At 43.9% G+C, this 26,875-nt stretch overlaps 1 protein-coding gene across 3 annotated transcripts in view; it reads left to right on the top strand.

The window, feature by feature from the left end:
• PDK2 (pyruvate dehydrogenase kinase 2) overlaps positions 1-26,875 on the top strand; it is a 243,586-nt gene that overhangs the window by 102,296 nt on the left and 114,415 nt on the right. For all 3 annotated transcript variants that reach the window (XM_044055144.1, XM_044055143.1, XM_044055145.1), the window contains 4 exons: positions 12,041-12,130; positions 17,596-17,673; positions 18,811-18,887; positions 25,885-25,983. In XM_044055144.1, coding sequence (XP_043911079.1) covers positions 12,041-12,130; positions 17,596-17,673; positions 18,811-18,887; positions 25,885-25,983 — 344 coding nt within the window. The remainder of the gene's footprint in view (positions 1-12,040; positions 12,131-17,595; positions 17,674-18,810; positions 18,888-25,884; positions 25,984-26,875) is intronic.

Genomic DNA, 26,875 nt, shown 5'->3' with positions numbered 1-26,875 from the left:
CAGGTTAGGGCAAGAAAAACTGATGTAATGGAATTGACTGCCTTACTTTATACTACAGACGACCTGACGTCAGTCCTCAAGCAATGGTAACCGAGGCAGAAATACTAAGCCTGTGGTATTCGGGCCGGCTGAGGATAACCCAAATGTGATGACAGCAACAGTGAATACACTTGAACATCTACATTTATGGTAATTGTACACAACTGTACTTTCTTCCTCAACTTCCTGTCCTCATTCTATTTTCCATTTTATGGAAGATGCTTTCTTTGACTTCTGGTAGGACACTGTGATATGCTACCTGAGCAAAGTCCTGTGCACTTTTAGCTCCAGAGCAGAACTTTTTTTCCACAGTTCCTTTGTTTTTTGCAGGTTTTCAGTCGGTGTGTTTTCTCCTCTGTCTAGGGGTTGTGGGCAAATTCGATCTGAGGTAATGTTAGGAACAGGAGGAGATGTTCTTCGTGTTTCACTGTTGCAGTCATCACATTTGGGTTATCTGCTTGCAGTAGCCCTCAGTCGGCCTGATTATCAAAGTCTTGTGTCCTACTGTCTCTTCTTCCGTGACGTCCGGTAGTCAGGGGTATAAAACATGCAGCCGATGCCATTACATCAGTCTTTCTTGCTGTGCGGTGCCCGAAGCAGAAGCAAGTGCCGGTCGGCTGACTCCTGAAATTTTCCGTTTCGAGTTTCAGAACGAAAGTCTTCAACTAAAGTTAAGTACCCCTTTGCGGAAACTTTTTCTTGCTCTTAACTGATGTCAGTAAAAGTCAGTAATTGTATTTCTTGTGGAAAGCAAATACCTCATAAAGATTTTCATTTGTACTGTATTCCTTGCCTAGGCCCTGACCACGACGTTCCTCGCTGTCGGTTTTGTGCCTTGTTTAAACCACGGACTATTCGTCGTCTGTACATTTTCAGATCCGGAGACCATTTCACTGGGACCCAAGGAAATTAAGGCTACTACTGCCAAAAATCCTACTGTCAAAGGAAAAATATACTTTAAAAATGATCAAAACACGGTAGGTTCAGGTTAAGGCACTTTAATCTTGCAGCAAGGAGACAAAAACGTGCTAATACAGAGTTTGTCTAACCAGAAACAGGAAATACTTTCATTTTTATACATTCTTAAACTGGTTATGTCCTACCATGCTGACGTAACAGATTACCACCTTTTTCATCATCATCTGCTGACCATCTTTCCCATGAATTTCTGCTGATTTATCGATTTTTATGTGAAACTTCCTGAGGAAAACAACATGGCCTTGATTACTCCCAGTTAGATGCATGTTATGTTACCATTCAAGATACTATGGCTAATTCAAGCACAATGCTAGCAGTTCATTTCTCTAATAATCCTTTGTCTACTTTATCTCCTAAGTTACTACAGCTGCACAGGTTCCCATCCTTCGAACAGAGCTGTTTGTCTAAAATCATTACATTTACAGAATAAAGCATTGTTCATTCATTCGTTCCTGACCTAGCAGATAAACACCTGCTTCTCAAGTACATTTCCAAAAGGCATAAACATGAAAATTGCTGTGCTAGCAATTACTAGGTCAGAGGGCAACTTGCAAGTTTCAGAAAGCATACTGCAGTTTTCAAAAAGCATATTTTTCAGTCTCATATGAAACTCAATTTGTATAAAATACAGTGTATGAAAAATAGAATGAAAAGCGTATTAAAATACTTGATTATTAATTGGCATTAAGCATACACACATTAATACATATTTTTCTAACACCTACCCCCTCTGATAGAGATTCCAGGGCCCTATATAGATGGGGTAAGAAAGTGCACACACCTGCAAGCTTGGCCATCAAGGCCTTAAATTGCCAGTTTCATATGTTAAAGTATCAGCAGCATATTATTGGATTGCTTAAACAGAAAATGATGTTGATTCCTGATTGTGCTGAAAGTAAGGATTTACAGGATTTAATGCATTCTGCTGAACAGGTTGGAAAACATACTTTGCAATCTGGTTTTGATTCACTAGAGGCATCTTGCAGGGCTGCTGTCACCGGGCCTGTACTTAGAAGGCATGCTTGGCGTAAGGAGCAATCTTTGCCAGATCATGTTAAAACTAAATTGCTGGATGCTCCATTAAATCAGGACCACCTGTTTGGCTACAAAGCAGAAGTTCTTAAAAAGATGGAAGAAAAAGCTAAATCTATGCAAACTGTTAAAGATTTCTTATAAGTGCATCCTCCTAGATTTAGTAGGCATCGGCCGTCAAAAAAATTGGTCCTTTCCTGTCTCTTCCAGGCCTTCTCAGTTCAAACCCAGAACCAGCAGAACACCCAGGCTTCAGTCCCAGGGTACACACAGGACTAATCAGTGGGGGGCTCCCACTTCCAAATCAGGGAGTAGTAAGACCCCCCCCCATGGTAAGTTGTCTCAATGACTTAACTTTAATACTTCCAAGCACTTCTCAACTGACTGCTCCTTTAGTGGGAAAGATTGCTCTGCAAGAAAAAAACTGGGAACTCATTACCCAGGACAAATGGGTTTAAACATAGTTTCCCAAGGATACAGATTTCACTTCCACACATTACCAACCCCAAATGGTTGGTCAGATCTACCCCCAAATCAGTGGGCAGAGGCTCAAAAGCAAGTACTCTCTCTCTTAAAGCTATTCAGACCTGTACCAGAAGAGGAAAAGGGACAAGGTTTCTACTCAAAGACTTTTTTCCTGGTACCCAGAAAAGACACCTCATGGCGTCCTATCCTGGACCTGTCTATCCAAAACACCTTTTTGTAATTCCAAAATTCAAGATGCTAACTCTTCACCAGTTGCTTCCCATGTTAGGCAAAGATGCCTGATTGGCAACACTGGATTTAAAGGAAGCCTACCTGCACATCCCAATCGGGGAATCTTGCAGAAAATACCTATGCTTCAAAGCAGGCTGCGTGCACTATCAGTTCTCTGCACTGCCCTTTGGCTTATCTACTGCGCACGGGGTATTCACAAAGTGCCTAGCTCCAGTCATTGCATTTTGCAGGCAGAGAAATATTCAGATATACCCATACCTGGACGATTGTCTAATTCGGGCACAAAATCAGGACATACTTCTGAATCATCTGGTATTTGTACAAAAGGTGTTAACTTGTCTGGGGTACACCATAAACGAAAATAGATGACACCCTGTCAACAAGTTATATTCCTGGGAGCAAGCTTGAACACAACTTCCCAGATGGCTTTCCTCACGCCAGAGAAACAAATTCATTTGACAACTTACTTCAAACTAGTGGCCACAAAAGCCCTGCTATCTGCAAGGCAAATACTGCAAGCCTTGGGGTTCATGGCCTCGTGCATTCTGCTAATTCCATATGCAAGACTGCATATGAGGAAACTACAGTGGTATCTGAAAAACCTGTGGTGTCAACGTTCTCAGGATCTAGAAGCAATGATTCCTATCATACCTTACCTACGGTTAGAATTCCTTTGGTGGGCAGAGGCCTGCCATCAAAACAAGGGACTACCATTCACTCTACCCCCTGCCGCCCAAACCCTAACAACAGACTCATCAGACTATGCATGGGGGGCTCACCTGGCAGGGAAGTGCATTCAGGGCAAATGGAACCCAAGTTTAAATGCATCTGCAGATCAATCAAAAAGAAATGTTAGCTGTACAGAATGCTCCGACAGCCTTCAAGGACCACATTCTTCCAGGACGATTAATGGTAAAGACTGACAACACCACTGTTATGTGGTACATAAACAAGCAGGGGGATACCCATTCTTACCCCCTCTGCAGACTAGCCATGGCATTGTGGAACATAGCCGTGAGCAACCAAGTGCATCTACAAACTAAATTCCTGCTAGGAAAGCTAAATACACTGGCAGACGAACTAAGCAGAAGCCTCATGGACCCACATGAGTGGAAACTGGAACCAAGGATTTTCAACATGTTGAGAAGCAAATGGGGGAGCCCAGATTTAGACCTGTTTGCCTCCCCCCAAAACTATCAGTTGGACAAATTCTGCACATGGACTCCTCACAAACAAGCTTGGAAAGTGGATGCTCTGTCCTTCAGCTGGAAAAACCTATCCGTTTATGCCTTTCTTTCTCTGCCTCTGCTCTCCAAAGTACTACTAAAGAGCAAACAAGACAAACCAAGGACGATTTTGATTGCACCAGACTGGCCACACCAACACTGGTACCCCCTCTTGCGCAGCGTGTCACTGTTGGCCCCATGGCACCTGCCCCAGACTCCTACCCTATTGTCTCAGCAGGAGAACCAGATCCTGCACCCTCAGCTTCAAACATTGAACCAAGCAGCCTGGCTAATTACCTAATCTCTCCTTTACCATCCCTCAGTAAACCGGTGATGGATATCATTTTAGAGGCAAGGAGGCCTAGTACTAGAAAATCTTATGCTGAAAAATTGAAAAGATTCTGTGCCTGGAGCCAATCTCAAGGGATGAGCACAGCAGTGCCAAATTTACCTCAGATTTTACAGTACTTAACTGAGATGCTTCACAAGGGCCTGTCTTTCTCCTCCATCAAAATTCACGCCTCTGCCATTTCAGCTCATTGTAGCACAGAACCTCCCCTCTTCTCTCATCCACTGCTCAAGCAGTTCATCAGAGGGACCACAAATTTACGACCACCCAGGAGAGTTCCAACTCCAGCATGGGACCTTAACTTTGTATTGGAAAAACTCACTCTTCCTCCTTTCGAGCCAGCCGCTACTGCAGACTTAAAATTCCTTTCTTGGAAAATTTTCTTTTTAGCAATCACTTCAGCAAGAAGGGTATCTGAATTACAGGTCCTCATGGCAGTGGAGCCTTTCATCATCTTTCATGCGGACAGGGTGTCTCTCAGGACCAATCCCTCCTTCATGCCCAAGGTGGTATCCAGTGTGGCCCTCAGTCAGTCCATTCATTTGCCAACCTTCTTTCCTAATCCACAGAACAAAGGGGAATGGATACTGCACTCCTTAGATGTGCACAGACCACTTAGATTCTACTTGGACAGGACTAAACCTCAAAGGGAATCTGACCAAATGCTGGTGGCATTTGCTGCAGGGGCAGAGGGGAAGGTTATTTCAAAGCAAACCATTTCCAAATGGATAGGCCATTGCATTAATTTCTGCTACTATCACCATGGAAAACCTATCCCACAGGGAATTAGACCCCACTCAACCAGGGCTGCATCTACCTCTACAGCCTTTCTCAGAGGCGTCCCTATCAGGGACATCCTAGAAGCTGCTACCTGGAGTTCTGTACATACTTTCACCAAGCATTACCATCTGCCAATTTTCTCTAAATCCAGAGCTGGCTTTGCCGCTGCAGTCTTGCAGGGCCTTATGGCCGGTACTAATGCTATCTAAATTCCTCCTCCCATCCTTAGCTTTGGGAATCTGCCCAAATGTGATGACTGCAACAGTGAAACACGAAAATAGTACAGTTGTGTACACTTACCATAAATGTAGATGATGTCCTTCAAGGATGCATCTGCAGTCTTTACAAATGGTTGTCCTGTCGTCAGGCAGCCCTTCGGTCGGCCGGATTCCAAAGTCTGGGTCTGGCTTCGGCTGGTATCGCACTTCACCCGACGTCATTTCGGCAGTTATTCGGGTATAAAGGCATCAGCCGACGCCATTTTCCTCAGTCTTTCTTGCCGCGTGGCGCCCAAAGCAGAAGCTGTTCGCAAGTGCCGGTCGGTCAGATCCAGAGATTACTACTACCGAATACTACTTGAGACTTCTAAAAGCTAAGTACCCCGTTGGGGACTCTTTCTTGCCTCAGCCGATGTCAGAAAAAGTGAATAACTGTTTAACTTGTGGGAAACAAATACCTCATAAAGATTTCCACTCTTACTGCTTACCTTGTTTAGGCCCAGACCACGACGTAGCAGCTTGTTTAGCCTGTGCTTCTTTTAACCGACGGACGCTTAGGCGTCGGCCGGAGTTTGCTGAACAGTTTTTCGGTCCAGATTTCGCGTACATTATGCCGTCGGATCCTCCGACTTCCCAAGTTGCTAAGAAACGCAAGAAAAGGACCGACACTTTCAGCGGTTTCGGCGAAACCGCGTTAAGCAAACGCGAGTGTCTCGGTTTCGGCGAAACCGACCAAGCGGTTCTAACTACAGCCGAATCCATGACTACTACCGAGGCCCTTCTAACCTGGTTGAATCGGCTCTCAAATCCAACCTGCTACTGTGTTTTCACAAGAGTTATCGGACACCATCCCTTGGATGTTTCAACCCCTGCGTGGTGCTGCTAGGCCTCCTGCAGCCATGTCCATAAAGGCCTTTGCCAGGGCTAAAGCAGCCAAAACCTCTAAGTCTGTGCCTGTTAAGCCCCTCTCACAGGCCCAGCTCCAGTTCCCAAATGCTTACTCTGGCAGAGGATCTCATCTCTTTAATAAGGGGATCCCAACCTCATCCAGACAGGGCCTCTCAACCTCCTCCAGAAAAGAGACCTAGAGCAGAGCCCCTGAGCCAGTGTCCTCAGATGATTCTTCTGATGATTCAGACAATACAGACCATCCAGAGGCTCCTTTTCTACTTATGAAGACTCCGATGCTGAGAATCGATTCCTTCTGCCTCTCCACCAGAGGAATTTTCATTTGGGGAAACCTTACATGCCATGAGGGAGCAATTCCAATGGCAGGGCAAGACTTTTCAGATTCAAGGAAAAGGCTTAGGACCTTTGCATTTACCACAACATAGGCCTTTAGCTATACCTCCAGTTCTTCCTGTTGTGGATGATGCATTTAATGATGCTTGCACTGCTCCTGATACTTTACCTCCAGCCCCTGCTAAGCCCGATAGGTTCTACAGGGTCCCGGACACACATCACCATTTATACAAGGCCCTTTTGCAGATCCTGAGACTATCTCCCAGGGGCCTAAGGCAGTAACCGACCTCAGTTAAAATCCCTCCCTCTGAAAGGGAATCCAGGTCATTAGAGATGGCGTAAAAAAGTATACACCTCTGCTACTCTCTCAGCTAGGGCATTGAACTGCCAGTTTCATATGATCCAATACCAAGAGTTTATGCTTGATCAGTTAACTAAGAATCTGTCCTCTGATGACTCTTTAGATAAGAAATATGTTCTTGAAATGGTGCATAACATTCAGCAGGTTAGTAACCATTCTTTAAAATGTGGCTATGATGCACTGGAGGCTTCCTTTAGATCAGCCATGACTGGCACAGTTATCAGAAGGCATGCATGGTTGAAAGAACAAGTCTTGCGGATCATGTTAAAGCAAAACTGTTAGATGCTCCTATGGATAAGGTCAATTTATTTGGTTCTCCTGCTCAGCAGGTACTGAAGAAAATGGAAGAGAAGGCAAAATCTGTACAAACAGTGAAAGATTTCTTACAGGTTCAGCCTCCAAGGTTTAGCAGGAACTGGCCTTCCAAAAATTGGTCCTTTCCAGTCTCCTCTAAAACACAGAGAGGCAGGAATAGGCGTTCAAGAGGCAGAAACCAATCCAGAGGAGGTGCCTACAGGGGACGCCAGTGGCAAGGTAACAACCAACGAGGCACAGACACAACTACTACCACTGCAACAGGACAATCACAGTGACTTGGCTCTGGCACCGCCTACCAGGGAACAAATAGCAGCACCCTTAGGCGGAAAGTTAGCCTTATTCTCAAGAAACTGGCACTGCATCACAAGAGACAAGTGGATTTTGCAAACCATAGACCAAGGCTACAGGTTTCATTTCCGTACTTTACCAGCAAAAAGAGGAATGCCAAACTTACCACCAAATCAAAAGACAGAAGCTCTAAAACAAATAGCTCAATTAGTAGAAATGAGAGCTGTGGAAAAGGTACCATCTATGGAACAAGGAAAGGGATTTTACTCCAGACTCTTCCTGGTACCAAGAAAAGAAAACAATTGGAGGCCTATTCTCGACCTGTCCGCTTTAAACACATTCATCATTGTTCCAAAATTCAAAATGCTGACCCTACAGCAACTTCTTCCCATGCTGGGCAAGGAGTCTTGGCTGGTGACTCTAGATCTCAAGGAGGCATACCTGCACGTCCCCATACGACCAAATTGCAGAAGATACCTCAGATTTCTTGCAGGATCAGAGCATTATCAATTCTCAGCATTGCCCTTTGGCTTATCTACTGCGCCCAGAGTTGCCTGGCATCAGTAATCGCTCATTGCAGGCTTCAGGGAATCCAAATATATCCATACCTGGACGACTGCCTGATACAAGCGGACAACAAAAACAAGCTAACAGAAGACTTACACAGAGTCATTTACTTACTGCAAGCCCTGGGATATACAGTCAATATGAAAAAATCAAGACTGATTCCATCCCAAAGAATAACCTTCTTAGGTGCAGAATTGGACACAACAAAACAGATGGCATTCCTAACTGCAGAAAAGCAAGAACAACTTCCTCTCTACTTCTTGGCATTAACAAAACAGAGCAGACTAACAGCAAGGAAAGTACTGCAGGCCTTGGGCTTCATGGCATCCTGCATAATCATGGTCCCTCATGCCAGACTACATATGAGAAAGCTACAGTGGTACCTGAAGAACTTACGGTCTCAACACAGGCACAGCCTAGAAACCAAATACCTCTAATCCCATGCCTGAAACAAGAGTTCCTATGGTGGGCTCAGGCATGTCAGTCAAACCCAGGTTTGCCCTTCCACAGCATTCAACCAAGCCAAACCATCACAACGGACGCCTCAGACCTCGGTTGGGGGCCCACATGCTGGACAAGTGCATACAAGGCTTATGGACTCAAGATCAGCTGCACCTGCACATAAATCAAAAGGAAATGCTGGCAGTAAAACTGGCAATCCAGAATTTCAGACCATTCCTCCAAAAGGCCAGTTGATGATAAGGACAGACAACACCACAGTCATGTGGTACATCAACAAACAGGAGGCACTCATTCATACCCCTTATGCCGGATGGCACTGGACCTATGGAATATGGCCCTGAGCTACAACATTCAGTTGCAAGCAATTTTTGTACCGGGAAAAGAAAACATCCTAGCAGACATATTAAGCAGAACTACCTCGGATGCTCATGAATGGATGCTACACCCGGACATCTTCAAGGCCATCACAAGGAAATGGGGACTACCACAGATAGACCTATTCGCATCCCCGCTCAATCACCAGCTCAAGAAATTCTGCACAAGAACGTACCACCCACTTGCTTGGAAGGTGGACTCTCTATCCTTCAGTTGGGAAAGCCTGACAGAATATGCATTCCCACCTCTTCCTTTGATGCACAAGGTGCTATTGAAAATCAAAGAGGAACGTCCAAGGATCATTCTGATAGCTCCAGACTGGCCAAGACAACATTGGTACCCATTGCTGAGGAGCATGTCTCGGGGACAAATGTGGACACTACCCCTGATCCCATTGCTGTTAACTCAGAACGGCTACAACACCCTGCATCCAAACCTGAAAACTCTGCAGCTGACTGCCTGGAACATTACATAAGAATAGCTAACCCAGATTTATCCCAAAGGGTTAAAGACATTATCCTTGAGGCCCGCAGACCTTCAACAAGAAGGAACTATGCAGGAAAATGGAAAAGATTTCTTATTTGGAGTACTGAAAGGGGAAAAGATGTGTCAAAGGTAGACATAGCCAACATCCTGGAGTATTTGGCAGAGCTTTACCATACAGGCCTGTCCTATTCTTCCATCAAGATACATGCATCAGCTATTTCTGCAGAATACAGCTTCGATCCTCCTGTCTTCTCGCATCCTCTACTCAGGCAGTTTCTGAGAGGAATTAAAAATGTAAAACCTCCTAGGAAACCACCGTTGCCAGCATGGGACTTGAACTTTGTGCTAGAAAAATTGACACTCCCCCTTTCGAACCAGCAGCAACAGCAGAACTTCAACACTTATCCTGGAAAACTGCTTTCCTGCTGGCAATTACCTCAGCAAGAAGGGTTTCTGAGCTACAGGCTTTAATGGCAGTACAACCCTTCCTAATCTTCCATCAAGACAGAGTGTCCATGAGAACAAATCCTACATTTATGCCTAAGGTGGTATCCAGAGTATCTTTAAACCAGGCTATCCACCTACCTACATTCTTCCCCAATCCACAGAACAGAGGGGAAAGACTGCTGCATACTTTGGATGTACATAGACAGTTACGCTACTACCTGGACAGAACCAAGGGCAATAGAAAAACTGACCAGCTTCTGGTAGCATATGCAACAGGAAGGGAAGGAAAAGCAATTTCAAAACAGACAATCTCCAAGTGGATAGGAAATTGCATCAGATTCTGTTACTCCTACCATGAAAAGCAAACTCCACAGAACATAAGGCCTCATTCTACAAGGGCTACAGCCACTACCACAGCTTTCTTAAGAGGAGTGGCTACCAAGGACATTATAGAGGCTGCTACTTGGACCTCCGTGCATACATTTGCCAAGCATTATAACTTACCTTTATACTCTAGATCCCGAGCAGGGTTTGCCACTGCTGTTTTACAAGGGATCCTAACTACACCATAATTTCTTCTCTTTTCCTCCTCCTTTAGTTTAGCTATGGTATTCTACCCATTTGTAAAGACTGCAGATGCATCCTTGAAGGACATCGTACAGTTTTGTACCTACCATAAATGTAGATGTCCGAGAGGAATGCATCTGCAGTCAGGATTACCCACCCTCCTTCCCCTCTGAGGTACTCCTAGGGTACTTGCCAATCTACAGCTAGCTTGGGGGGGATCTATTATGGTGTATTTGTTTGTATATATGTACATACATGCTTACTATTTGGAAACATTGGCATTTATCCAAATTTAGCCATCCAAGAGGGCACCTGGCATCTGGGGCAAGAAACACTGAGGAAAATGGCGTCGGCTGATGCCTTTATACCCGAATAACTGCCGCAATGACGTCGGGTGAAGTGCGACACCAGCCGAAGCCAGACCCAGACTTTGGAATCCGGCCGACCGAAGGGCTGCCTGACGACAGGACAACCCATTTGTAAAGACTGCAGATGCATTCCTCTCGGACATCTGCATTTATGGTAGGTACAAAACTGTACTTTCAAGGGTATTCACTGTTGCAGTCCTGGTTACCCTCCCTCCAGCCCCCTTACTACTTTTGGCTATACCTCTACTCTCCTGTATTATGCTCAAAAGCTTTTTGGTGTATTTGCTTTTGGCGGTATAACCTTGTATACTTATAGATTTAATTGCTTCTCATTAGGGGGGCACCTGACATCTGGGACAAGAAAAACTGATGTAATGGCGTTGACTGCATGTTTTATACCCCTGATGACCTGACATCACGGAAGAAGGGACAGCAACCGATGCAGGACCCAAGACTTTGTTAATCAGGCCAACTGAGGGCTACTGCAAGCAGATAACCCAAATGTGATGACTGCAACAGTGAATACACTCGAACATCTACATTTATGGTCAGTGTACACAACTGTACTTTCTTCATAAAATGTAAGCTAGTGTTAACTGATGCTACATGCAGTGATGCATGTGACAACAGTAGTTCAACCCAGATAGACAGAAAAAAAAATCCCCTGGTTTGCAGGAGAGCATCTTGTGATACCAACATCTGTTTCTCTGTGAGACTTACCCTTCCCACACCACCAGTTGAGCAGTCCCAGTCCCAAGGGGGGTAGCACTAGGGGGAATTAAGGAACCACTGAAGCTGTAGGAGCAGTCTTAGAGCAGTTGATGTAATGGACAGCTGTGGGGCACACAATGAGGGTCAACAATAAATAACATAAAATATACATGTTTTCATTCTTTCATCTTGACTTTTTAAGATGGTATAATGCTAACCAACAATTTGTGACTGTGATGAAAGATCTGTTGAGTTGTTATAGTACTGACTTTATGGATATTTTGAAGTACTAATGCAGTAATACTAGCCTTTGGCAGGATTTGCACAAATAACTCTTATTTTTTTTTTTTTTTTGTTAGCTCAGGTTTCCAGGGATACTATGTAGTTGGAACACATTGCCTTATTTGTATTGCAATTATTCCATCTTTTTTTCATCTTTTGTAGTGACATGGATATTTTTCTGTATTTATGAAGTAATATTTTATTCTCTTTTCTTTCCCCGTTGTTAGCCCTTATTTTTAATGGCAGTGCTAACCCTGCACATCCAAAACACATAGGAAGCATTGATCCCCACTGTGATGTCGTAGCAGTAGTTAGAGGTAAGTCAAGACTAACGGTGTTCTTATTTTTTATTGATTGTGATAAGACCAGTTAAAGCAATTTATCTTTTGTAAAGTTTGGGACTTCGTAGTGTTTTTTTTATGGTAGTTGTGAATGTAAGACTGGCAGGAGATTACATAGTAAGCAAGAGCTGTGTCATGCCATCCAGATGTGTCGCCCTATAGGCAGACAATCTCACCTAGAATCAAGGTTGTCAAGAATACACGCACTACATCCACCCCACAGTATCCACCACACTTAGATCATCTTAGGCTGAGGCACTAAGAAATCTTCCCAAACCGTAAAGACCTCCTAAGCCTATAAATAACAACATTTATTCTTGACAATGCCTACCCTCAGATATCACTGAAACACTCGCCAAAAGCAACACCAAATACCACACGTATGCCTTCACCAAATGATGCCCAAGAGCAAAGTCCATAAGGCAAACAAACACATTAACCAGGGCTCTTGTCATTGTATGATGACACACAGATACCTTCTCCTTGCTCAGTCTGGTGAGTAGGGTAACAGTTGCCTATCTGGAGCCATGATCTGCCAAGTTAAGCACACAGTTCTATTCACTAAGCAACAGATATCAATACAATTCTGTCATAGTCCATGTGGGTGTTGATAACCTGCGACATGCCTTCCTGGACTATATGAAGAGAGACATTATTAAGCTCTCTGAGTATGCGTCTCCAGTAGATATGTGGCTTGCATTGAGCTGCATTCTGCCTTCACTGTATGAAAAAAAGGATTATTGACTTCAATAATTGGCTTAATTTCTGGTGACTTTCCAGGGGGATTCCATATTTGTCATCATGGGAGAACATAGTTAACAAACTATGTTGAAGGATGGTCTGTACTTGCACCCCCCCCCCCCAAGGTTTCCAAATATTGGCTAAAACTTTATCCACCTTTTTAGAGCCTTTTTAGGCAATGCCAAATTGAGAAACCTAAGTGTGTTACTGCTTAATACTAAGAACTTAAACAAGAAACTCCACACATTACAAGCTGTCCTCACTTTAAATCCACAGAACGTACTGCAGCAGTGCAGGGCTTCAGTACCTTCCACACATTTAGACTGTCAGTTGCACAGACCAGGCCAAAAAGTGGAGGAATCTCAGTCTACATTATCAAGAAGTGTACTTCTAGGTTGGTTAAACAGGACAATGCCCTGGAGTTTATCCACGTGCAAATCTGTAGACAAAGTCCTATGCCATATTCTGGCAAAGCTGTAGGTCACCCTGTATGCTTCAAGAATCCCATAGCTCATGTCTAGATGTATTGGAGACGCTTGCCATTAAACCATGTACCATATTCATGTGAGACTAACTACAGTGATTCTTGACCTTTAACACAAATACACTTGACAAGATAATGTGTACACTAAGTAGAGGTTGGTACTTATCAGTATGGGAGAGTTCTTCGCATCCTCAAGTTTTAGGTCCCCACTGGTGAGCTGGGACCATGAGGCTGTCTCCTTCAAAGTAAAAATAAACTCTGTAACCCCAGCAAACTCTGTTAACAGTTTGAAACTATTCTAAAGCAAACTACATCCTATTAAGCGATAGTTTATCAAAATTCAGTGCCCTTAATAATCCCGTGTATCACAGCAACCTGTCCAGAATTGTTCACAGAGACCCTCTACATCCACGTAAATAGCTGCATAGAGGCTTCTGTACCTACTAGATGTAAGCCCAAAACAAACTCTAAAAACAAACCACACTTGTGGAATCCTAACCTTAATAGGGCATATAATAAAAGGAAGAAAGTCATGTCTAAAATTAGGAAGAGCAGCTCCCAAAATGGTAAGAACTTTTTAATTAAACTAAACTGAAAACCAAGAGGACCAGTTAAATTCCACAATGCCAGTTATGAGGTCAAGATAGCTACACATGGCTTAAGACAACCATAAGGCCTTCTACAGCAGTATCAGTAACCTCAAAGGCTGCACATAACATTGTGCCAAACTTGAGGTCAGTGGTAACACCTTCATTGAGCAGAAAGATAGTGAATTTGTTGACTGACAAATTCGGCTCAAAACTCACCCCAGCTTTCCACCATGAAATACCTACTAGCATAACCCCCACCAGCTAATAGCAGGGAGCAGGTCCTGGCAGTCCTTTCTAAAGTCTAAAACACAGCCTCAGTGGACCCTGACAATATCCTGGGATGACTCCTAAATAGCTTGAAACATGACCTCAAACAGGCTTTGTACCATGAGAATGGAGAAACTGCAGTGCTTATGTCACTTCACAAGGCTTGAACCATCAACCAACCTAGGGGAAACTGCAGACCCATTATTCTGACTAGTCTTTTGGAAACTATCAACAAAGACGTAGGCAACCTTCAAGACACTGGACCCAGCCCAGTTTGACTTTGTCAAGAGAAGTTCATGCCTACTATACCTGTTGAACTCCTTTGAGAAGGTCACCAAGGCAATGGATGAGGGGAAAATGATACATGCCGCCTACCCGGATCTTGCTGAGGCTGCTGATGTCAACTATGTCAGAGTGGGGTACTACAAACTCACTGAACTGTCTGTAAACCCCCCTACATAACTCACTGCATTGTCAGCTGGCTCAGACAGGACCCAGGAAGTTAGGATCGGTGAGATCACTTCCAGTAAGAGACTGGTCACCTGTGGGATACCGCAAGGCTCTGTGTTGGGACCACTACTATTTGGCATCTACTTCCCAGAGGTAAAGGCTTATGTCAAGGGCCTTTGGGTAAACACTTTTGTGGATGACTGCAAATTGGGAGCAGTCATAGACCCCCCCCCCCCCCTTTGACACAAACATCTTACAAGAGGGTCTAACAAAGACAAACAACTTGTGCCAAAGTCATGGATTAAAACTCAATGCCAAGAAATGCATTATAGTACCTTTTACAAAAATGGCCACCCAGACTTAATCACTAAATCAATAAGACACCCCTAAGAGTTGAACCAGTAGTCTGGGATCTGGCAACATATGTAGACAGTAATATGACCTTTGACCAACATGTGACCAAGGTAGTAAGAAAATCATTCTTTGTCACCCAATTTATAAGTAAGGGTATGGTGTCCATTCCAAAGAAGTCATAGGGTCACTTTATTCGGCTCTTATCAGATCCATTATTGAGTATAATTCCTCCTTTGGCATGTACCTAACCAGACGCATGCGGCAGTTGGAACTCCCACAAAGGTTCCTTGCCAGGAGAGTCCAGGGTGTAAATACATTGTCCTATACACATTTTCTTAATGTTCTACCTGAATACTGTTGTTTCCTACAAGTTATTGAGAGCTTAGGCCTCAGATTTCCATTGTAAGTGTAGTCTGTTTTAGCTCGGGTCTTCTAAGGGAGTAATGTTTCAGAGGTTTTTGTGGTTAGAACACCACTTTGACCCCAGCACATCTCTGGTAGAAGGTTTGTAGGGAGAGAAGATCCTGGAAGGTGTTTCATCATTGTGATGGACTAAGCTAGTATGCCTTAGATAAGGCAGGAACTGTTACAAATACTGAGTGTTCTACTGCTATTTAGTAATGACTGAAAAAATCAGCTGCAGACCATGTAATTGTAAACTCCACTGTGTCCGTTTTTTTTTTCACCCTAACATGAACTAATCCTGGCACTGAATGTAGATATCTTTAGGTGCAGAGGTAGAACCCTTGCTTGTGAAGTGGTGGGAATCTTTGCCCTTCGTAGAAACTATTGGAAGTTTGTGCATTTCTTTTCTTCTGTCTTGAGTTTTCTTTTTTTTTTTTTTAGTTGAGAATTGTGCATTGCTGAGCTGGCCATCAGTGCATAGTCACATGTCCTCTTAAGATGTTCTCCTGCTGGTGGGATTTGTTTAATCTGTCCCAGCTCCACACCTGCACACCAAGCCTGCACCTGGCCACTCATTTGACTTGCTCATTTCCCATGCGTAAGAGCCTGTTCTTCTCTCTTTCCTTTTCTTTGCCTACTGGGAGATGAGATGCCACATGCTTTTTTCAGCCATTAATAAGGCCAGATAGTAATTACAGAGTAAAATAGTAAATTGCAATAATAGGAGATGTAACACCAGATACAGAATGTGATGCAACACTGATTGCAATAAAAACTACAAATTAAAAACACAGCGAAAAAAAAAAATGAAGACCAGTCATACTGACGGGTGAGACTACCGTTTTTTAAGAAATATACATTACGTACAGAAGTGCACATGTTCCATATATACAGGGCTGCACAGTTAATTCTAGCATTAAATCAAAATCTATGCAAGTGTCAACAAATTTGTGATACAAATGGCTTGTCCTTGCAGTGCAAAAAATGATAATTGTGAAACATATCTATTCTTTTCCCTCTGATAAAGAGTTGAGCAGAAGTGGTGCATTCATCCATGGTAAGCTGGATAGTTTTCTGTTGTAGCCCCTGGTTTACTCCATCAGCTTGCCCAGTTAGAGCTTCTGGGAATAGGTGTTCAGAGGGCATTAAGGAGGGATGTCACACAATGGGCATAAGATGACTTTCACATCCAAACCTGCCTTTGAAGAAAATGCCTTCACCAATCTCCACAGATTCGTCTGAAGCATATGTTCTTGGATGTTGTAGTCTGGGCCCTGTCCCTCCACACTGTATAGCTAACTGTCCTGCTGGCTGAATATATTGAAAACAAAACAAAACAAAAAAACTGTTGGCCAAGGTGTTGTCAGTCATTCTTTTTTTTTCAATTGAATCAGTTTTTCATTCCTAAAGACATGCAGTGATATTGAAATAAGTTGCATCTCTAGGGAGATTTGTATGTTCGATTTTTTTGCATTGTCACTCTGGTACAGATGTTAGTTTTGTTGTAAATAGTTAATTTCTCTTCATATGTCATTAATACTGTTATGTTTATGTGCCACCTCTATCCAGTGACTTGAGAAACATGTAGGACCATTTTGTACTGCAACCTCTAGAAGTTATATTCCTGGGGGAAGTTGTATTAATATAGCTGTGTAGAGTGCAAAGCTTTCCTTACAGCACTGCTTTCTTGGGTAGAGATTTTGCACCATGTGCCTTAAGAGTTGAGTACAATGCATTGCATTTCTTAGCAAAGAAATCAGTGTATTTGTAGTTAGAGCTGACAGCTTTATTGCTGCAGCACACTATCACATTATGGAAGGGGACTTGATGTGTTACTGTACGGTTGATTTCTCATCCTGTCTTTGGGGGGCAGATGTCTCAGGAAGGATTCTGGGAAGCAGAGTGCAGATGGGTCAGAGGCTTGAGAGGATTTATGTAACTCTCACAATAAGACCACTTGATGAACAGTGCAAACTGACAAGCATATATGATGTTACTATTAGTTCAGGTAGCACTGTTCTTTGATACGTTTGCTCTGTTCATATAACTTTTCACAATTGGGTCAAAGGTTTATGTTCTTGTTGTCCCAAGTTTGTGTGTGTGTGTGTGTGTGTCCATTGTTAATTTTGTTTCTGGAATTCATCTTTCAGATGCCTTTGATGCTGCAAAAATGTTGTGTGACCAGTATTACTTGGGCTCCCCTGAACTTGAAATCGAAGAATTCAATGGTAAGTCATGGTTGAGGGCCACGGGTGGTTAGAATTCCCCAGTGTCCTACATACTGTCCTGTGGTTTGAGGTCTGGCACAAAATGGCTGAAGCAGCTCTTCTCCCCTGCAGGCCAACTATTTACTGACCTAGCTGTTGGAAACAAAGGCTGATAAAAAGATTCTAATGTTCACCCAGTTTATCATAACGAGAGCAGATAAGGGGAGATGTGTGTTCACACTTGCTGTGCAACAAGTTTACTTGATTTGCATTGCATATTAAACATCCCTGACTGACATTTTACATTGCGTCTCATCCCACCTTTTTTATTGGAGCTGTATTCCATAGCCCAGTTATATCCACTTATTTTTTTTCTCCTCTATCTTTTTGCCTTTTCTCCCACTGACCATCAAGCCTTCCCAGTTGCACACTGGCCCTGATTTTTTGGTGGTGGGTGGAGGACATCTTCCTTTTGGATTTGTCATGGGAGTCCTGTGCAGGGACTGGCATCATCCTCACATACATTAGATGTGCTTTTGTGATCTTGCTGGCATCCCAGCCATGAGAGCATTTTTTTTTTTCCTTTTTTAAACCCTTATCCCACGCCGTGGGTGGTCATGTGTCCACCTTTATCATCACAGGGGCCCCGAATGTGCTCCCCCATTTGCACATGCATGCTTCTTTGCATACATGACATGGAGCTACAGTAATTCACTTATGCTGCCACAGTTGCCCCCCCCCTCCCCGACTGACTGCTGCTTTTGGTAAGAGCGACCTCTGTCACACTGCACTTGAAAACGGAAGATATGGTCACCTGGGAGCCACCACCTCCCGTCCTAGGGTAGGTACTGTCCATCCATCCCTGCCAGCCCATCAGTCTTGCCAGCTGCTAATCAAACAAAGGTCATTTGGGTTGTAGTTGGGGCTTTAGCCCTCTACACCACCAGGCTGGCATTACACCAACTTAATTGTTTTACCCTAGTGACCCTAGCTTCTGGCATTGCCTCCTTAACTTCAGTTATTTTTTTGTTTAGATTAATCTTGTTTTATGAGGACAGAGCATGCTTTCCTTTGTGTCTTCTTACTTTATTTTATTTTTACTTCATTTGTCTAAACCCTTCATCCTGCTGACACTGACATATCTTTTTATTCTGATAGCCATCAGAAGAGGAAGTCCAATTCACATGGTGTATGTGCCATCCCATCTGTATCACATGCTTTTTGAACTTTTTAAGGTAAGAATCAGTGCATGTGAACAATACTGTAGCATTATACTATCATTTCACAGACAGTTACTGTCTTTTACTGATTTGTTGGCACTGCACTGCTGTTTAGTGGTTACAGGTGAGGGGCATGCGCCTTCAGTTGTGGGATGAGACATCGGGGCCGATGCTGGCCAGAACAGTCTGAAGAGTGTACTTGCACTTCCTCTTACACACACAGTTGCGTACCTTTCCTTGCACATATACATATGTGCATGTACCCCTCCACACACAAACACCTACGGTTTGACTAACACAGCAGCATCACCAGGGATTGGGAGTTTGAAGGCTAGTATACTGCATTGTATAACAAACCTGATGCTTGCTCATTTATGGCCGACTTCTCACTTTAAGGAGAACAAATAGGGCTTTATGTTGAGGTTAATAGTTGATTTGATGTTATCCATTTTATTCTTCCTCATTTATGGGTCCTAGGATCCGATCTCTGATCGTCACTCGGGCACTGCACAAGACCTAATGACCTGAGCCTTGAACTCCTCCCTCTCCCGTAATGCCTTACTTCTCCCCTAACTCATCGGATCTCATTTGGTGCCTTCCAGCACAGACGTGATTCTGTTTTGAGCAGATAAGTCAATTTTTTTCTGTTTTTAGTAACTCTTTTGCTATCCAGTTTCACTGAATTTTTGCTAAATCTTTCCTATATCTGTTAGTTGGTTAGTTTTTTCATGGGTGTTTGGGTCTCAACCCCCCCCCCCACACACACACACACACACACACACATGCTTTCTTCCTTTGTAAAGTAAATCTGACCAATGGTCTTTTTTCTGCCTTTCTCTTTACCTAAAAAAAAAAAAAAAAAAACTTTCCCCGGTATCCTTCATTTGTTGGTAGCTATTTAGTACTAACAGTTGTGTGTGATACCTTGTGTGTAAGTGTCAGGTCTGAGAAACCAACAGGGTTTAAAAGATGCATCTCTTGTGGGCACAAAATTCTGAATTTGGATGCCCACAAGAGGTGCATCTATTGTCTCAGGCCAGGGCACTTAGATGCCGATTGTAATATTTGCGCGGCCTTTAACCCCAGCGCCGTATCAGACTGTTTAAACAAGCTAATTCTTAAGGGTCTTTCACCGGCCACTGGGTCCCAAATCCACATGAAACCTACTTCCAAGGAGGTGAAGAAGTATATCTCCTTCGAATCCCTGGGGGTGCGTCCTCTGTACTGGAGAAGAGAACAAAGTTGCTGGATCCAACTGCTTCAGATCCTGTATTGGATCCTAAAGGTTCCTTGGATGTGACTAAACCGGGACTGTCCAAAACTATTCCTCTGAACTAAACATTATCGGATTCTAATACATTGGGTCTGAGCGCACCTTCAGATCTGTCAGACATAATAAGGATACACATCTCACTGTCTCCGAGGAAGTCCTCCTCTGATCCAAAGCTCTCAGATCGGTGGTCTCTGAGCCGTATGCCAGTTTGGAGCAAATCGCTGTCCCTGGCTCTGATGGCTTGGACCAGTCAGTCTCCTGCAAAATCTACTCACTCTTCAGACTCCTCTAGATCCTTTCAGCTGTCCCACCCAGATATGAACAGGATGATGCTGAGTTTCATCAAAGCTCAGGTACAGTTGGGGATTCTCCCATCTCCTTCCCATACTGGATCTGTGAGAACTCCACCTCCCATAGCACAAACTCCTGTTCCAGTCCGACCATTCACTTTGGAAGTTCAGGATCCAGTTTACCAGAGACAGCCATCATCAGAGCCATGTATATGCCTTTCTTCGACTCTGTCAGTGTCCCAGACCAGATGTCTTCAGAGCAGAGTGGGTCCCGGACCCGAGATGTCGGCGGCAACTCTGCGGGGTTGGTCTTGGCTCTGACTTTGTAAGATCAGTCTCTTCCCCAAGGGGCTTCGGTCCTTGACAGTTCGGGTCCAGTGTTATCCAGAGGTACCGCTTCTGGAGTTGACTCTACCTTTCCTCCTTTGGCGGCTTCGGCACTGCGGGGAGGGGTAGAGTTTCCTTGGGTGTGTCTGCCTTTCAGGTGGCAGAGAGGACTTTCTCCAGGATTCGAGATACACCCCCCCCCCGATCCTGTCCAGTCACTGGCTGATCTGAGTTTTGGGCCCATTCATCGTGTCTGTAGTCAGCCCCTCCAGGTGAGCCTCTAGGCTCACCACCCGCAGGGGGTTCCCCAGTCCTCCGATTCCTCCCCCTGGACATCCCACGGAGTAAGTTCATAGGAATAAACAGTGCGAGAGGAAGCACATGGTCTCCCCTTTGGAGTCATTGACTGAAGATGTCGACTTTGATGAGGGAGAAGGGTCCCCCGATCTGCACCCACTAACATCTCTTTCAGGGATATTTTAGAGATCCTGAAACAAAAAGGTGAATGGTCGTCTTGACCCCCTTCTTCTGAGGAGTCGATGTTCCTGGAGGCCTTTGGGATGGGCCCATCTACGTCCTGGGTGACCTCACTGGTGAACAGACTTTATTGACTTAGTTTCCTGCTGGGCATGGAATGAGCCAGACACTGTGGAGCCTATACCCAAGCATACAAATAAATACCTCAGCCCACTTGCAAATTGCTTGCGCTGGAACAGGAACTTACCAAATCTATGGCAGAGTCCTTGTCGGAGGAGGACTTCAAGAAGTATCTCCCCAGTTGGCCACTGTTTCCTCCATATCTAATTCCTGGATGAGGCTGATCTCTGATGCTGCAGAGGGAATGTCTTGAGCAGCGGGTACAGGCATAGCACTCGGGAGACATGTCAGGATGAGGCTTTGCAGGTTTGTGGATCCCTTTAAGGTGCCCTTCATCACTGCCACCTTTGGTGCTTCTCTTTTTGGGCCATTAGTCAAAGAAACCCTTACCCGCAGCGAGCAGAAGGGAAAGATTTTATCTGCCGTAGGGATCAATTTTTGTTCCCCCCTATGGATCTTTTCCAGGAACCAACATAGTGGGAAGAAGATGTGGTTCCAAAAATCTCAAGGTTCTTTCCCAGAGTTCCAAGAAGATCCCTCTTCCAGGGGTAGAGGAAGAGCATTTAATGGCAGACACCGCCCTAGAGGCATAAGGGGTCTGCAGAATCAGGGCTTCAGCGAACCTTTCTCTGACAGGCCCTACCAGCTCTCCTGAAGCATTGCCCGGCTGTCCTACTCTGGAGGCAGTCGAGGGCAGATTTGCATTGCACCTAGATGCCTGGACAAACTTGGACAGCTAGGTGTGAAACATTATTTCCAGAGGTTACTGTATATTCCCTTTTCTCTTCCACCTCCAAGCCCCAGGAGGAATCTTCCTGATGTGCAGAGGGAGAATGCCATCCTAGAGGTTCAGAAACATCTAGAAAAAGAGTCATCCAAGAGGTCCCAACTGAACAACAAGGATGTAGAACCTATTCATGCTTCATTGTGGTGCCAAAAAAGATGGGAGACCTGTGACCAATCTTTGATCTGAGGAGTCTGAACCTATTTATTAAGCAGAAGTTCCACATAGTTACGGTTCTGTGTATTCTGCCACTGCTGCAGAAGGACAATTGGATGTGCTCCATATATCTCCAGGATACATACTGTCATATCTACAGGCACTCCAGGAGAAATTTGTGCTTCTGGCCTGAAACTAGTCATTACCAGTTCAGAGCACTGCCCTTTGGACTCGCCACTGCCACCCAGGTGTTTACAAAATGTATGTCAGTGGTGGCAGCTCATCTGAGACTGCAAGGATTCCATGCGTTTCCGTAATTGAACGATTGGCTGCTAACTGCACAAACAAGGCATCAGCTTCTTCGAGCTACTCAGTACCTACTACAAAGCTTCAGCCACCTAGAAATCAGGGTAAACGTAGCAAAGTCAAAATTGTCCCCCTGCTGAACATAGAGGTCATATGAATGCAACTGAATATGATCTTGCAGATAGCTGCATTAGCCCCACAGCATGTAATACGAGTAAGACAACAAGTGCAGGCATTATTAGACACAACCATTCCACCTCCACATTTAGTCCTGAGAGCCCTAGGATTTGTGTCAGCTGCCATACTCCTAGTACCATCGGCATGGCTCTTCATGTGAGTGCTGTAATGGACTCTAGTGGTCCACTGGTCCATCTTATATGATCCTCCATCTGTTCCTATTGTTCTAACACCGATTTGCAAGCGTCCCCTCTATTGGTAGATGCTGTCGAACGACCTGTACCTGGGCAGGCCTGTCTGTCTTCCCCCTCCAAATGCTACTGTGATTTTGGACTCTTCCCTGTTGCGGGGGGGGCATTAGCAGGGAAGATTGGTCCAAGGCACACATGGTCCATCACAGAGACCAAATTGCACACACATGTCTTGGAGAAGAGAGCAGTTATCCTGACATTGCAAGCCTTTCATAACTGCCTCCCTGTGGGAATGATAGCAATTCATACCGACAACATGGCAGTAGTCTGGTACATCATCAAACGGGGCAGCCCATTCTTACCCATTGTGCAGAGAGGCCATGAGAGTGTGGGAATGGGCAGTCTCTTCAAGCTGCTTTCTCATTGTAACACACATATTCCTGGGAGACCAACTTACTGGCGGACAGACTAAGCAAATCCATCCTGAGTCCCCATGAGTGGTCCCTGAATCAGTCAATCAGTGACCGAGATATTCAGCCAATGGGACCAACCTTGCTGTGACCTCTCTGCCTCTCCCTTGAACAGCAAGTATTTTGATCCCCCCAAATGGGGAGACATTGAGGGATGTTCTAGTCCATGATTGGTCTCCAGATCTCCTGTATGCTTACCCGCCAATACTCCTGATTCCGAAAGTACCACAGAAAGCCAGCAGGCTGAGAGTACTTTGATCCTCATCATCCCCTTCTAGCCTCAGCAGGTGTGGTTCCCCTTCTTACAATATCCTCCATGGATACTAAATCCCAGACGAGATTTAATTTCCCATCTGTCAGAACAGATGCATCCCAATCTCCGATCCCTACAATTGACTGCTTTGTTTCTCCACTTTCAGTGATTCTACGGACATGTAGGCTAGCTTCCCTGGTCTGGGAGGTTATTGTAGAGGGCTTCTGAGAAGCAAGAATAAAGGTTTATAATAGCAAGTGGAATAGATTCTCAGTTCGGGCAGCAGAACAGAATATTGTTCCCTTTTCAGCTCCTATTTTGCCTTTATTTATGTTGCTAAGTTTACTTTTATGAGAGGGTGCCAATCTCTACACCATAAAGCTGCAACTGGCAGCAATTGCCAATTTTCATGTAGTGAAAGATTCTTCTTTCTCTTTTTTCAACATCCAAATTATGTAAGGCTTTTATAAAAAGGGTTTTCCTACTTAGACTCCCTATTAAAGGATCCTTCTCCTCCTTGGAACCTCACCATTGTACTTCAAGGTCTCACTCAGAAGCCCTTTGAACCTGCGACATGAAGTTTTTATGTTGGAAAACCATTTTTCTCGTGACCATTACTTCAGCAAAAAGTGTCTGAACTACGAGCTCTATTGTCCAAAACCACCTTGTGTCCCCTTTTCCAAAGATGGGGTCTCTTTAGGCATAATGGTAGGACTCATTTTTAATGTGGCCCCAAAATCAAATATTAACCAATCCATTCATCTGCCAGTTTTCTTCCTCAGTCATTCCAACAAGGGCGAATGTTATGCTCGATGTTCATAGACAGTTGCGTTTCTACCTACAAATGACAAAGGGACATAGAAAATCCGAGCAACTGTTTGTGTCTTTCACCTACTCGACTAGGCCAGGCAGTGTCCAAAGTCACGGTAGCAAAGTGGATTACTGATTGCATTTTTACTGACTACTCCTTGAAAGGCATGCAGTTGTCTCGTCCCCCAAAAGCTTATTCTACTAGGTCGATGTCCACCTTGTCTGCCTTTTAAGCGAGGAGATTTGCCTAACAGCAACTTGGTCCGAGTCGCATACATTTATTTTGCATTGTAAACTGGATATCGTCTCCAGGAGCAGGGCATCCTTTGGCTCCATGGTGGTCAGGCATATCCTTCCATAAGGGCCACCCAAGATATACATAGCTGGGGCCTCTGGCCCATCAGTGAGGAAGAATGAAATGGACAACATCAGATTTAGAAGTTATGTACTTACCATAACTTGGCATCTGTGTTGTCCAGTTTATTCTTCCTCAAGTTGTGCCCATCCACCCCCCATCCTAAGCTGTTGAGACCTGTCTATAGGAATTTAGGAACCCACAGGTTCCTGGTTTGAGTCCCAGATTATGGTAATGTCATGTTGCTACCTATGTATCTTTGTAGATAACTATCTATAAAGCCGCAGACTCTATCTGAGGAGTTGGGGGCGAAGTGAGGAATTATTTGAGAGGGAGGAGCTCGAGGCTCAGATAATCAGTCTTTTAAAGTGGCCGAGTCCAGGACACATCAGTGAGGAAGAATGAAATTGGACAACACAGATGCCAAGTTATGGTAAGGACATAACTTCTAAATCTGATGTTGTCCATTTCATTCTTCCACACTGATGGGCCAAGTCAAAGTAAACTTTATTATCGTTCAGAAATCACACAAGTGCAAAAACTGAATGAAAGTCCGTGTCTCTGGACTCGGTGTGCAGGCAACATATAGACATTTTTCACAGACTTTTACACATACAGCACCTAGCTATTACTTCATGGACATGCAGGCAAACAGACTTAATACTACACATAAGTGCAAAACTTCTAATTTACAGGTGTCTGTTGCTTAACTGGGACTTTATCCAGGGGGTGTAGTTATGGGCAACATCAAAAGAAATGACCAACTCTGGCACTGAGGTGTGAAACATAAAGGTAGATAAAGTACAAAACTTTGAGATCTTTATACATGTGAACATAGACCTCTTAGCAGCATTGTGTGCTTTTTAGGTCTACTTATTTTGACAAAAAAAAACTTGCTTATTCACTCATACGTGTTAAAAACTGTTAGAATTATTTAATTTCTCCTTTTTGTAATATTATGTTGTGTTTTAGTTCGGTTTCTAAATGTTTATTATACTTTTCATTCTGATAAAATCCTTGCAGAATTCCATGCGAGCCACAGTTGAATACAATGAGAATGTTGTTATATTTCCTCCAGTTAAAGTGCTGTTGTCTCTGGGACCAGAAGATCTTTCCATTAAGGTAAGCTGCAGTATTTAAGTCGTACTTTGTGCTGCTTTCTTATTTCCTTTGTAATCATGGTATACAGCTGTATCAGAAAATTACGCATTTACCTGCTGTTTTCTTGCCATTAGCAGTCTTGCATTGAAATGAGTACATCATCTGAAAGGGGCTTTGTATGTGTCTTGAGTGAGTTATACCACCCTACCATTCTCCATTTACCTCTTGTTGAAGTGGAAGTCATTTGTTTTCACATTTTATTTTAATCAGGGTGTTAGCACAGGGTGGCAGAGGACTAAGAAAATTCACTGTAGTGTGTAAAATGCTGCAAGTCTTTCCAAGTGTGCCCACTATGGGGCAGTTCAAATGGTATTTTGGCAGCGGTGGTCATTGGTGTGTGTGCGTGCATGCACGTGCATAGTGGCTTCCCTTTCTTTATCCGAATGTCTTATTCAGTGATTGTTGTAATCATCTCCGTGTGTTGAAGTTATAGTTATTGGCAGTGCTAGATATTCCCTGGTCTAAGGCTGCCAGCAGATTGTCCTGTAGATTTGTGGTAGGGATGCAGTCATAACTAGTCTTGTGTCTGTGAGGTATGGTAGATTATAGAAATTACTTTAATTTTCTTCAGAGATTTGTTGTATTATAGCAGTAAATGTGTTGTGCGGAATTACTTGGACCATGTTGTAAAGTTGGAAGTAAGTGTCTCAGAGGTGCAATACCATGTAGAGGTAGCTAACAGTTGTAAGTCTACATATTTGTTACAGAGATTGTTCCAAGTTTCTTGGAGTACCCACAGGTGAAGTTATTTTGGCACAGTTACTCTGGGCATGGGAGAGTGTCTAATCTAGTACTTTCTTTGTGAGTTAAACAGAAATAATTCAAAGTCCCATTTTGTTGCATTTCCTGATTG

This window comes from Protopterus annectens, chromosome 13.part0, assembly GCF_019279795.1.
Source record: "Protopterus annectens isolate FY-2018-M chromosome 13.part0, PAN1.0, whole genome shotgun sequence".
Taxonomy (NCBI): domain Eukaryota; kingdom Metazoa; phylum Chordata; order Ceratodontiformes; family Protopteridae; genus Protopterus; species Protopterus annectens.
The sequence above is the reverse complement of the archived record's forward strand: the minus strand, read 5'-3'. Positions and strand labels throughout refer to the sequence as shown.